This window comes from Elaeis guineensis, chromosome 2, assembly GCF_000442705.2.
Source record: "Elaeis guineensis isolate ETL-2024a chromosome 2, EG11, whole genome shotgun sequence".
Lineage (NCBI taxonomy): Eukaryota > Viridiplantae > Streptophyta > Magnoliopsida > Arecales > Arecaceae > Elaeis > Elaeis guineensis.
Genome location: NC_025994.2, coordinates 87,244,827 through 87,259,753, shown reverse-complemented (window position 1 = coordinate 87,259,753; position 14,927 = coordinate 87,244,827). Strand labels below are relative to the sequence as shown.

The following is a 14,927-nucleotide window of genomic DNA, read 5'->3' as shown; positions in this document are numbered from 1 at the left end:
TTTGGTAGTGATTTTAAATCACCCTCACTTTTCAAATTATTCACCAATTCAGTGATGAGATACTCATTCTTGAGGTCGAGAATACAAGATTTCTCCCAAACAATGATCTTGGACTAAAATATAAGGATAAAAATACTACTCAGTCTAGCAAAAAAAAGAGGTACATCAATATACCGTTGATATATTTTATCAATATTGAATATATGATATTATGTTATATTTAGGATACTTATTACATTATAATATATTATTAATCATATTATTATCATATTATGATTCAATGATAATTTTAAATTAGAGTAAAAATATCTTATTATATTTATATTAATATAATAAAAATATTTAATATATTACTTCTATTTGTCTAATTTTTTAATCAAAATAAATATTCATATTAATAAATAATACATTATAAGTGTAAATAAAAATATTAATTCTATAATAATAATTAATATATTTTTATAGGATTAATAATTTATAGTACTAGTAAATATGTTTTTATAAAATCTATTAATCATCAATATATTAATAAATATAGTAATATTTTATTTATAATATATTCTACATGATTAAAAAATATATTTTTGTAGAATATATTATGGATAGTTTTGGTATTATATAATCAGTGATCTTGAATTTCTATTAGAATATCAAATATGTTACTCGTGGATATCCAATGATTTTTAATCATAGGATCATGGCCTACCAAATGCAGTGATTTTAGTCATTATAGGATTCAGATTATCAATAATTTTAGATCATCACGATGATCCAATTTAGGCCACCAAACACTACTTGAGATTCTTTCGAGGGTTCCTCGTTGAAGATTGGCCCCTGCCCTCCAAACGGGAGGGCATTTGCTCCAGTGAGCACCACCATTTCGGGAAAATATGAATTTCTTCTCCAGTTGGATCATGGTCAGATCTCCAAGATGGCCTTTGAGAGCCGTGCCCTCTACAGGAGCCTTGGTCTTATTGCGTCCACCCATTCCGACGACCGCTCTAGCGATCGCCTGCCATCCTCCACCTACTCTCCACCGGGAGCCTTTCGCTTTCAAAGTCTTACTGCCTTCTGTCGAGAAACCTCCAAGAACGGCACTCTTTATCTGAAGCTATATGATCTTTGCTGTCGAGTATCGACGTGCAACTGTAGTGTTCTTCACTTACACACTGGGGTTGTTTTGTGAAGGTACATACACAATTTCATATCTATACTAAGGAAAACATGCAAAATATCAAACAATTTATAATATGGTCCCATCTCAGATATATTTTCAGTACTCATATTCATTACGTATAACAATTACAAAGCTCACATGCTGGCAGAATACGAACTAGATACTTTCATAGGAGGAGGCTAGCATAGTTCTCACTCACAGCTAAAGCATATACGCAGACACGCATACATACGAACACAAATACATACATAAATAATCATAACCAATGCCCACGATCATCAAGCTAAGCCACGGCTGACAAACCTCAGAAAGGCCACAGCTAGAGTTTTGCCAATTGCACCTCAAGATTTTGAAAGAGGCTTCCGGGCAAGGAAGAAGTACATCGGTGTAAAAATTTCTTCCCTGCATCAATTAGCCATGTCACCTCGTCTGAAACTGTCATGCTTTACGTGGGCAAACACTACTACGTATGAAGATCGGGAGCATCCAGCAATTATAATAAGTGAACTCGAAATATTTACTCACCTTCCACCTTCGGCATGTGTGTCGGCTTCCAATTCTAGGACTGAATGGACTCTTGCACTACCTGCTGGAGCAAGTCCCACATATTCTAGCAGACTAACCTGTAGCGAAAAAAAAAAAAATCCAAAAAGGAAGAAGCTCAAAGCTTCAATTACTAGGAAGAAAATAGTGGGGGAAAACAGAAAAGAGAAATGGAAACAGTAATGATCTCATTTACCATAGATCTAGTAATCCAACGTCCAATGGCTGTTGATCGAAAGTTACTTATGGAGAATTGGCTCGTATCCAAGGGCAAATACCATGGCACAGGAGAATCCAACGCACGATCTCTCCCCCACACAACCTGTAAGATTTTATTTATGGATATTCTCAAATAGGTCTCCATAGAGAAAGCATTTAAGGACCAGTACATTCTGTATGACATTTTTTACCTCAAACCCTGCAAGCTTTAAGGCTTCAAGGGAATGGCTTGTAGTTCCTATATCTGGGACACCGGAACCAAGTTCAAAGTCAGCCTTAAGTTTTCGATGCTTTTCGTTCCTGGGATCGAAGTGATCGGTCAAGCACCACCCGTAGGCCGCAAAACAGTGACCAGGCTTAAGTACTCTATAAATCTCCTTAAAGCAGGCAGCCTATTCCAACCACAAAGGCATTAGAAGTATTTGGGGAAGTTGTGATGCAAACACAAAATAAACCATAAGGAATGCTTAGACAAGCATGCGCACAGGAGTATACCAGATCTGCTGCATGGCATGTTGCTTCTATTGCATATGCAGCATCAAAAGTATTATCAAGGAATGGCATATCCATGAAGCTACCCTGCAGATACGATAAGCAAATTAAGATAAGGCGTGAAGATTAGCTAAAACATAAACCAGATTATTGAAGATTTCTGGAGTACTGTTTTTGGTTGATAGAGGTTAAAGACAAAAGCATATTATAGATGGATATATAGCGGAAAACAACTACCGAAATATGAAAAATAGTGATGGTGAATAAGAAGAGAGAAAGAAGGGAAAATCGTACCTTAACTAGCTTGCAAGACTCGCTCAATCCTGCCAACCGGTTTAGCTCCTATGAGGTAATTAAACATTGTTAGCATAGATTACTGTCAAGTTTCAGATGGACGTTGATGTTAAGAAAGACAGATTGATGCTTAAAATATTTCTAAAAAATTGTAACAACCTTGGCTCTTGATATTTGGTACTCATTGTTGTTCAATCCGGTAACGTATGTTAAGCTGCAATAGTTAAATTCAAAACGTTAGCTTAGCTAATCCAATAAAATGTGTCTTTACATATATAGTAAACCTTAGAACCTTCAACAATTTTGGGCGCAATAATTATTTTTCTGACGTGACAATTAATTATGCAATAAGGTCGAGTGTTACCTAAATCTAGCTATTTCCCGTAGTGGTCCACCAATTCCGCAACCCACATCGAGCACCTGCAATTAATAATTACAAATATAGAGGTGCATGTTACCTATAAAGCATCTTGGCTGCCAAGAGGCATCATGCAAGTTACAGAAGGAAAGTCTGCTCGAACCTTCATTCGCCTTTTCAAGCCTAGTTGCAGGGCAAGAAAGTGCTCATACCGCTTGATGCTTTCTCGAAATGTCTCTCCTTTGTATCTTCATATATAAACATTGTTATAATGATTACTTACATACAGTTATCATGAAACAAGCATAAACATGGTACAGAATTTTCTTACGTAAATTTCGGTGATGGAAGTATGAAGCAGTTCTAACCTGTTTCCAAAGTGAAAGGATTCGCCCCAGCCATATTCGTAGAAGCTGGTTACAAGATCATAGTACTTGTTTGCCTGAAATGCAATAGCATTTAGTTACACTTTGTGAGGGTATGCACAAAGCCACAATTACTGTTTCATGTCAGGATCGCATAAGATATTAAAGGCGAGTTTATACTTGTGATGTTTTAAAATCCTTCGTTGTATTACCAGAAACATTTTCCAAACCAGAATTATGTACATGTTTAATAGTCAGACTCTTTAAAAGAAACAAAGAAAAGAGTAAGTCTAGTTTGGGTATTCAATTAGAAGAGTTCCTAAACTTTAATGGACCAAACTTATCACTTCGATTGATCTTAGAAACTGTCAACTACAGCTTAATTACAACAGGTAAGATCCCAGCAATATTAACAAACTCCTCAAGGAAAATACTGTTTCCCCTTGGGTTCAGGTTGTATCTCCCTTATAAAAGAATGATTGATTTTCTCTTGCAACATCAACCATTGGATCGTGAATTGCATAGATTGTAAAACACTCCAACCACCCTATTCCATCTGTCAATACATATCTCGAAGTGGCTATTGCACAATCCCATGATGGATGCTGCAGAAAAAAGATAAATCATTTTTTCTTGCCAAAGATACACCCGTACCTTCCCCTTGCATTCCAAAAAAAAAAAAAAAAAAAACTCTTCCCAGAAATATCCAGCCAACAAGCCAACAGTCAAATGTCCACACTAGATACATATATAATTCCCACATTCATGTAATTCCTGATGATCCCACATTCATCAGAGTTCAGGTTGGAAGAAGATATTAATTCCCGGTTCCATAAGGTGGTTAGATCTAATAATGAATCTAATAATGATGATTTTTCCCCGTCATGATGCCATATAATACTATTTTGATAAATGCATGCAACTACCGACACGTAGATCTAGATGGAATTAATATCCACCATTTCAGCTTTGCTTGAATAAAAGAGACACCGTGGTTAGTAAATATTGTTCTTATTTTTTCTTACATTTTAAACCAATCAAGATTGACGAGCAAGACTGTTGGTAGTTTCGATGCAGCGTTGGGTTAGATCTAGGATGAGTACAACCCCAATTTAATCCACATTTTTATTGGATCCAAAAAAAAAAAAAACTCGATTTCATTTGAATTGAATTAATTGGTTGGGTTTTAATATCAATTTTATTAATTCATCAAATATTTTGAATCAAATCGTATCAAAAATAATTAGAATATAAAATATAATAAATATATATAAATTGGTTACTCAATTATATTATGAACATATCATGCGAGAAAATAATAACAAGTAGTATCTAGATATTATCTAAAATGTATTCTACATGGAATTTAATTTATAACCACATATATTCTACATAGGTATTTTAGTCCCATCAGGTGACCTCAACGGAATGGACGTGTCTCCAGCTGGAAACGGATCCCTTGCATCTAACGTGGAGCCAATCAGGATAGCGCTTCCTTGATTCCCCACGTACTTCCACTGCAGGCCTTTTTTTTTTTGTAGGACTGAATGGACTCTTGCACTGCCTGCTGGAGCAAGTCCCACGTATTCTAGTATACTGACCTGTAGAAAAAAAAATCCAAAGGGAAGAAGCTCAAAGTAGAGATGACAATGAGTAGGATTTAAGTCAGATAATATATTATCCATCTTCAAATTCAAATTTAATATCCTATATCCAAACCCTACCCGATACCCAATCGGATAAGAAAAGAGATACTCATCCCCATACCCAATGGATTCGGAGATATCCGTGGGTAACCCATTTTCCCATATCCAATCTATACCCGCCCCATATCCAACCCATACCCATCCATTCTATACAAAAAAAAAAGTAAAATAATTTTATGCATATTATCAATCAAAAATAGAATTACCAATTATATATACATACATACGCACATACACACTTCTAACACACACATACATACCTGCATACATATATGCATGCATACATATACATACATATATATAATTATATATATATAGAGAGAGAGAGAAAGAGAGAGATCATATATATGTGTGTGTGTGTATATATATATATATATATATATATATATATATATATATATATATATATATGTATATATATATATATATATATATATATATATATATATGTATATATATATGTATATATATATATATATATGTATGTATATATATATATATGTATGTATATATATATATATATATGTATATATATATATTCGGATATGTATATATGTATATGTATATGTATATATATATTCTGATATGTATATATATATATATTTTCGGATATGGGTTCGGATATTATCCATATCCATAGGTTCGGGTCGGATTCGGGTAGAAAATAGTACTATCCATATCCGTATTATAGTTTTTGGGTTTTATCCAAACCCAGTCAAACTCTATTTTTCGGGTTTGATCGGGTTCGGGTAGGGTGTATACCCATCGGGTCGGATTAATTTTGCCATCTCTAGCTCAAAGCTTCAATTACCAAAATAGTGGGGGGGAAAATGGAGAAGAGAAGTGGAAACAGTAACGATCTCATTTATCATAGATCTTATAATAATAATATAACTTGTTGGGACCTGGAGGCATATGATTTTCCTTTTTCACGTGGATTTACATAATTGCACTTGGATCCGATACCTGATATTTAGATTCAAAATGGCCTTGCAATTTCATATCTACTAATATGCCGATCCTATTTAATTAATGGATGCTAAAGTATCTGAATTGAAATTTAGATACGATCCTCCTAATCTATCTGATATATCGGCGTATTTGACCCGTATCTCTCCATATCTTGCAAGTAGGGGGCCAAAAAAAAAGCTAAAGATATCCTACCATGTGATCGATCATGGATCCTACATGAAAGTTGTTGATTAATTGAGAGAAACTTCATCCAAGAACTTATTGGTACCACTTGTTCTATGCACAGTATCAATTCCCACCTGGCATACTGGACTGGTGGATCGAGCGATGAGCGATGAACGGGTAGTTTATAGAGGTCTTAGGTTGCATGAACTACGATTCTGCTTTCATTTTTAGTTTTGCAATATATATTTTTTTAAAAAGTGTCATGAATATTTTGGTTTAAAATCTAGATGGAAACATGAAAAAAATTTTTAAAAAAAGAAGAGGTATTTTTGCCTTAAAAAAAGAGATATTTTTTTATTATAATATGACTATAATCATAACCATCAAGGCTCTTCTCAATTATGAAATTATTGGGGTTGGTTTTATAAATCCTTATTCATTAAGTATTACTATATTTTTTACCCAAAAAAAAGTGTTACTGTATAGGATAATTTTTTATATTATTCTAAGCTTTTTGTGATCCTTTCTGATTTTTTTTCCTACAACCTCCTATACAAATATATGTCCTTACTTGAGCCTTCTTAGATTTCTCTTGTATGCATCCAAACAATTTCAATTGATATTGCATCACTTTGTTCATAATTCATGTTACCATTACTGATTCTTTAATATTGTTATTTATGAGGGTATTGAAGGAACCCCTCAAAAAAGGGTTTTGAATAGACAAACATCTCCTTAATTGTCCTATCAAATATTGGAAACCTGCGGACATCTTTGCTGCACATTATTTGCCAACCTGGGGGTATGAATTAGTTGTAGACACCAATCAGATAATCATAAAATAGGGCATGTGCTCTCTTTATCTGAATTTAGGGTAAAAATAAACCAAATAATATCCTGTCACGTCTCCGATCCAAAATTATGAATCGAGGATCATGGCAACCACCGCATACTCATAGAAAAACTTTTCCCATAAGCATGTAAGGCATTTCATCATGATATCTTACACATAAAGTTAAATGATTTTTCAATTTTTAATAATTAAACTTTGATTCAAATAACAAATCAAAGACTCAGTGTCCAAAAGAAAAATAATTGTCTGACAAAGTCAATACTTAAAATGAAAGTCTTGAATCAATTCTAAAAAAAATTCTAAATTGAATGAGCTAACTCCATCTCTAATCGCTCTCCCAACCGGAATCCCACATCATGCTAATTTTCTGGATCTGTAAAGAAAAATATAAAACTCATCATGAGCTAAATAGCCCAGTAAGCAGTGTATACCTTTAACTGAATGAATCAGGCAATAATACTATACATATTGATTTACTGATAATAACAAAAATCAATATGTAATTTCATGAAATTATAATCATACTATCAATCATATATAAAATTCAGTTCATCATAATTTCAAATTATGCTTATCATCTTAAATTCATCAATTTCTTAAGTTCTTCTTACCAACCATGACTATGACTATATTTTTCCTGTGGTAGGGTCATAATACCGCGTATCTGCTTGCGGTGGGCTGTGAATCAACTGGCAGTCAAGTCCTTTGGAACCACTGGTCTCGCTGGTGGTTTATCGCTGGTCTCTCTGATGATATGTCGTTGGTCTCGCTAGCGACATAAATCCTCAGGACAATCAATTGCCAACGTATATGCCCCCATTGACGGGGTCCTTTACATAGTCCGGTTGTCAATTCATATTGTTTTTCAATTCATATATTATTTTCAAAAATAATATCAATAAATAATATTCGAGTCAAATCAATCATATCATTCATTATGATCATACATCATTATAATAATTTTGCAACAAATAATTTCATAAATAATTTCTACAATTAATTTCAATCACAAATAATTTCAACAATTATTTTTAATAAATATTTTCAATCACAAGCATGCTATGAATTTATTTAATTTATAATTTATAATTTACCAGATAAATTCAATAAAAGTAAACACTACTTACCTCAAAAGAAAATTCAAACTAAGAATTCTAGAAATCTTGAAAATCCTTCTCTGGACCTGATACGTCAAATATCATATTTTGATCAAAATTTTATCGAATTAAAAAAATTTTAAAATTTATTAAAATTCAATGTCCCCACATGGATCAATTTGACGACAGCATCCAGAATTTTCAGACTAGTCCATAGAAACTCTTCTTATATTTCTTTTAATTATTATTATTATTATTATTAATTTTTTTTTAATTTCATAAATCCTAAAAATCTAAGAGAGAGAGAGCAGAGAGAGAAATCTCTCTCTCTTTTTTTTCTCTCTCTCTCTTTTTTTCTTTTTCTTTTCTCTTTTTCTTCTTTTTTTCTTCTTTTTCTTTTCTCTTTTTCTTCTTTTTTTTTTCTTCTTTTTCTTTTCTCTTTTTCTTCTTTTTCTTCTTTTTTCTCGGGCTTCTTCCTGGCCGAAACAGGGGACCGGCGGGTCCCCTCCTTTGCCGGGCCGTTCAAGCCATGGCCATCACGACGGAGGCCGGCGGCAGAGGGGAGCCACTCTCCCAGGTTCGGAGATGCAAGGCCGGCGGTCAGTTGTGATCGCCGGCACCGAAAAATCCAAGGAAAAAAGAGACCAAAACAGGGGTCTCTTCTCCGTCCAAAAATCGACGACACCCGTCGCCGGCAGTCGCACACAGAGGCACGAGAAGAAGGGGAAAGAAGAGAGGAAGAGAAGGAGAACTTACTTCGGCCTCCGGTGACCTCGTCGGTGAGCAATCATGGCGGGAACAAAATGAGTATCCGCAGCTCCGATCGAAAAATCAGGGAGAAAGAGAGGGGAAGAGGACCGATGATCGGCTTCTAAGGAATGGGAGGGTCTTTATATAGAGAGCCCTAGGACTCCGGGAGGTCTTAGGACTTCCGATCACCATGGTCTCATCGGAGAAGAAGACTCTTATCGGGAGTCTTCTTCCCGATTTTCTCCTGTTTTCGTTTTTTTTTTTTTTGGGCTTGGGTCTTGCTAGATGGGCTTGGGCTTTGGGCTATAACATTCTTCACCCCTAAAAAAATTTCATCCTTAAAATTTTTCATACCTGTAGTCTCGAAAAGCTGGAGATATTTTTGCTTCATTTCTTCCTCTAGCTCCCAAGTAGCTTCTCTTTCTGAATGTCGACTCCACTGTACCTTGACATAAGGAATGTTGCGACATCTCAGTACTTATTCTTTACGGTCCATGATCCGTATCGGATATTCTTCATATAATAACTCCTTTCTAGCTTGCAATGGTTCAAGTTCCACGATGTGACTTGGATCTGATAAATATTTCTTTAACATAGAAACATGAAAAATATTATATACTCCTGCAAGTGAAGGTGGTAAGACAAGTCTATAAGCCACCTCACCAATTCTTTTCAAAATCTCAAACGGACCCACATATCTAGGATTCAATTTGCCATGAATGCCAAATCTTGAGATTTCTTTTGAAGGAGATACTTTGAGAAATACATGATCATCAATTTGAAATTTTAATTTTCATCTCCTGCTATCTGCATAACTTTTCTGTCTGCTCTGTGCTGCTCGAAGTCGTTCTTTAATTAATTGAATCTTCTCGACTGCTTGTTGAACAAGTTCGGGACCTAATATTCTCTGCTCACCAACATCATCCCAGTGAATTGGTGATCGACATCTTCTACCATATAATGCTTCATGAGGTGCCATACCAATGCTGACCTGATAACTGTTATTGTAAGCAAACTCAATCAAAGGTAGATGCTCATCCCATGAACTTTTCATATCCAAAATACAAGTTCTCAACATATCTTCTAAGATCTGAATAGTTCTCTCTGACTGACCATCAGTCTGTGGATGGAAAGCCGTACTGAAGTTCAATTTTGTTCCTAATGCCTTGTGTAAGCTCTTCCAAAACTGAGATACAAATTTGGTATCTCGATCCGATACGATGGTCACTGAAATTCCGTGTAGCCTTACAATTTCTTTCATATATAATTTTGCTAGTCTTTCCAAAGTAAATCCAACTCTAATTGGTAGAAAGTGTGCAGACTTTGTCAATCGGTCCACAATCATCCAGGCTGCATCATTTTTATTTGGAGTCTTCGGTAGTCCAGTTACAAAATTCATAGTGATATGTTCCCACTTCCATACTGAAATATCAAGAGGTTGAAGTAGTCCCGCAGGTCTCTGATGTTCAACTTTTACTTGTTGACACACTAAACATTGAGCCACGAATTGAGCGATCTCTCTCTTCATATTATTCCACCAGTACATTTTCTTTAAATCTCTATACATCTTAGTACCTCCCGGATGAACTGTATAACCGGTCTGATGTGCTTCCTGAAGTATTTAATGCTTGAGTACTGAATCATTGGGTACGTAAATTCTGTTTTCGAACCTCAATGAACCATCATCATGTATCTTGAATTCAGATTGAACACCAGCTTCCACTGAATTTCTTATTTTCATTAGTTATGGATCATCATTCTGGACAACTGTAATTCTTTCAATGAGTGTTGGCTGAACCCTCATGTTGGCTAATCGTACTGTTGAGTCATATATTCAGATGTCTAATTCCAATTTTCTTATATCCTCCAATAGTTGGCTTTGCTGTGTGATTAAAACCGCTAAATTTTCCATGGATTTTCTACTAAGGGCATCAGCAACGACATTAGCTTTTCCAGGATGATAATGGATTGTTAAATCATATTCTTTCAACAGTTCTAACCACCTTCTCTATCTCATGTTTAATTCCTTCTGTGTAAAAATATACTTCAAACTCTTATGATCAGTAAACACTTCACACTGCGCACCATATAAGTGATGTCTCCAAATTTTTAGGGCAAAGATTACTGCAGCTAATTCCAAGTCATGTGTCGGATAATTCTATTCATATGGTTTCAATTATCTTGAGGCGTAGGCCACGACCTTACCATGTTGCATCAATACACAGCCTAGTCCCTTTTTAGATGCATCACTATATATTGTGAATCCTTTATCTCCTGTTGGTATAGTAAGGATAGGGGCTGAAACTAATCGTTGTTTTAACTCTTGAAAACTCTGTTCATAATCTTTGGTCTACTCGAATTTAATCCCTTTTTGAATAAGACGAGTCAAAGGTGCAGCTATACGGGAGAATCCTTCTACAAATCGTCTGTAATATCCTGTCATTCTCAGAAAGCTTCGAATCTCAAAAATATTTGTAGGTCTGTTCCACTGCATCACAGCTTCCACTTTTGTAAAATCCACAAAAATTCCATCTTTAGACACGATGTGTCCTAAAAAGACTATTTTGTCCAATCAAAATTCACACTTTTTAAATTTGGCATAAAGCTTTTCTTTCCTCAATATTTGTAGTACACACCGTAAATGTTCTTCATGCTCCAATTTGCTCCTTGAATATATCAAGATATCATCAATAAATACGACAATAAACTTATCAAGATAGGATCTGAATATTCTGTTCATTAAATTCATAAAGGCCGCTGGAGCATTGGTTACCCAAATGGCATCACTAGAAATTCATAATGTCCATAACGAGTTCTAAATGCAGTCTTTGGTATGTCTTCTATTTTGATTTTTAACTGATGATATCCTGAACGAAGATCAATTTTAGAAAAGACTTGTGCACCTTGTAGCTGATCAAACAAATCATCGATTCGAAGTAGAGGATACTTATTTCTGATAGTGTTCTTATTCAACTCTCTATAGTCGATGCAAAGTCTCATACTACCATCTTTCTTCTTCACAAATAAGACTGGAGCTCCCCAAGGAGATACACTAGGCCTTATAAAATCTTTATCCAACAAATCCTGTAATTGATCTTTTAACTCCTTTAACTCCATAGGGACCATTCTGTAAGGAGCTTTAGAAATTGGACTGGTATTGGGCGCCAACTCAATGGTAAATTCAATTACTCTGTCTGGTGGTAGTCCGGTTAAATCATCAATGAATACATCCGAAAATTTATTTATGATAGGAATATCTTGTAACTTCAATTCATCATGTTCTTTATTCTTTATTGATACTAAGTAACCTCTACATCCCTTTCTTAGCATCTGTCTAGCTTGCACAAATGAAATAATACATGGAGGGGTGATTTATGTACTTCCATCAAAACTGAAAGTCAATTCTTCCGATATATGAAAGTTCACTCTCTTTCCATAACAATCCACAGAGGCATGATAAGTAGCAAGCCAATCAATTCCTAGAATGACATCGAAATCATGCATATCTAGAACTACCAAATCTGTCGGTAATTCTCTTTCTCCTATTCTGATACTACATGACTTGCACACACTTTCGGTACTTAAAATACCACCTACTGGTGTCTCAACATATAATTTAATTTTCATAGGTTCACATACTATATCATGTTGTCTAATAAAAGTAGTGGATATAAAGGAGTGTGTAGCACCAGAATCAAACAAAACTGAAGTAGAAATACCGGATACAGGAATGATACCTGTCACCACAGCATTAGAAGCCTGAGCATCCTGTTGTGTGAGTGCATAGATCCTTCCTTGAGTTTTCGACCTTTGACCTCCATCCTTTGTTTATGTGGGTCTATTCTCATTCCTCTAGGGGCAATCTGCAATTTTGTGTCCTTTCTGTCCGCAGCTAAAATAAAAACCAGTATTCCATGGGCAATTAGAAGACTCATGCTCTCTTTGGTCACATCTCGAACATCTAGCTGTCTCATTCTCACGATTCTTATCATTTGCTGGCTTCTTTGCTGATCCCTTATTGTTCTGATTTCGTCCTTGAGTTTCACCAAACCTATTTCTCTTCTTCTGATTCTGTTCTCTCTCCGCATGTGCTTCATTAAGTTCTCTCTCAATTATCAGAGCTTTATCACAACTAAGGCATAAGTAGTTAACTCATAGGGTACAACTTGTTTTCTAATTTCTGTCATTAATCCAATTTCAAATTTATGTACTCTGTCTTGCTCAATCTCAACTAATCTTGGAACAAACTTGGCTAACTCCGTGAATTTAGCTTTATATTCTGCAACGGATCTGTTCTCCTATTTCAGATGAATGAACTCCTGCTCTTTCTATATTCTGATACTTCGAGGAAAGTATTTGTCAAAGAATTCATCTTGAAATCTCTCCCAAGTGAGTGGTATCCTATCGTGTTCATATTTTGTTCAAGTATACGCCACCAGTTGTACGCCTCGCCTTGTAACAGATATGCTGTGTAGCGGATCTTCTCTTCATCGTGGCATTCTAGCACGCGAATGCCTTCTCCATTTTCATAATCCAGTTATCTGCTTCCAATGGCTCGATGGTCCCTTTGAAGGCTGGAGGGCTAGCTTCTTAAACTCGACGATATTGTTTCTCTGTATCGGATGTTCTCCATGTCCAGGTGTCGGTGGAGGATGCTGACGTGGCTGTGCATGTTGTTGTTGTGTTTGAACTACTTCGATCAGAGTTTGCATTAGTTGAGTTATGTTCGGCTCCTCCTGTACTGTCGGAGTATTTTCGGTAGGATCAAGGATTCTCTCCTGCTGAGATGTGCCGCTATTCAATTGAGGAGTGTTATCGCCAAGTGGATTTGATGTCCCTCCTACCGCTCCTTGAGTATTCTTCGTTCGTCGTGGAGGCATTTCGACCTATGACAAATTTGAGATAATAACTAATCCTTAATAAGGTTATAAACTTACTTGAGATAGGTCAGATCATAATCATCATAACTAACCTCTCAAATTTTCTAATATCTACCCATCATTCGCTCATTCTATTCTACATGTCTTTATCTATCTACTTATGCTCTGATACCATATTAATTGTCACGTCCCCGACCCGAAATTATGAATCGAGGGTCATGGCAACTGCCGCATACTTATAGAAAAACTTTTCCCATAAGCATACAAGGCATTTCATCATGATATCTTACACATAAAGTTAAATAATTTTTTAATTTTTAATAATCAAATCTTGATTCAAATAATAAATCAAAAACTCAGTGTCCAAAAGAAAATAATTGTCTGACAAAGTCAACACTTAAAATGAAAGTCTTGAATCAATTCTAAAAAAAATCCTAAATCGAATGAGCTAACTCCATCTTTAATCGCTCTCCCAATCGGAATCCCGCATCATACTAATTTTCTGGATCTGTAAAGAAAAATATAAAACTCATCATGAGCTAAATAGCCCAGTAAGCAGTGTATACCTTTAACTGAATGAATCAGGCAATAATACTATACATATCGATTTACTGATAATAACAAAAATCAATATGTTATTTCATGAAATCATAATCATACTATCAATCATATATAAAATTCAATTCATCATAATTTCAAATTATGCTTATCATCTTAAATTCATCAATTTCTTAAGTTCTTCTTACCAACCATGACTATGACCATATTTTTCCTGTGGCAGGGTCATAATACCGCGTATCTGCTTGCGGTGGGCTGCGAATTAACTGGTAGCCAAGTCCTTTGGAACCACTGATCTCGCTGGCGATTTGTCGCTGTCTCTCTGGCGATATGTCGCTGGTCTCGCTAGCGACATAAATCCTCAGAACAATCAATTGCCAACATATATGCCCCCATTGGTGGGATCCTTTACATAGTCCGTTGTCAATTCATATTGTCTTCCAATTCATATATTATTTTCAAAAATAATATAGATAAATAATATTCGAGTCAAATCAA

General features: G+C 35.2%; 1 protein-coding gene across 2 annotated transcripts in view; it reads right to left on the bottom strand.

Annotated features, from left to right (window-relative positions):
* Positions 1–1,251: 1,251 nt before the first annotated feature.
* Positions 1,252–14,927, bottom strand: part of LOC105035517 (cycloartenol-C-24-methyltransferase 1) — a 37,604-nt gene continuing 23,928 nt past the window's right edge. For both annotated transcript variants that reach the window (XM_073252048.1, XM_073252049.1), the window contains exons 4-13: positions 3,452–3,525; positions 3,247–3,331; positions 3,090–3,145; positions 2,885–2,939; positions 2,726–2,773; positions 2,435–2,518; positions 2,131–2,331; positions 1,917–2,042; positions 1,703–1,800; positions 1,252–1,579 (exon numbers count right to left, since the gene is read on the bottom strand). In XM_073252048.1, the coding sequence (XP_073108149.1) occupies positions 1,519–1,579; positions 1,703–1,800; positions 1,917–2,042; positions 2,131–2,331; positions 2,435–2,518; positions 2,726–2,773; positions 2,885–2,939; positions 3,090–3,145; positions 3,247–3,331; positions 3,452–3,525 (888 nt within the window). In that variant the 3' untranslated portion in view covers positions 1,252–1,518. The remainder of the gene's footprint in view (positions 1,580–1,702; positions 1,801–1,916; positions 2,043–2,130; positions 2,332–2,434; positions 2,519–2,725; positions 2,774–2,884; positions 2,940–3,089; positions 3,146–3,246; positions 3,332–3,451; positions 3,526–14,927) is intronic.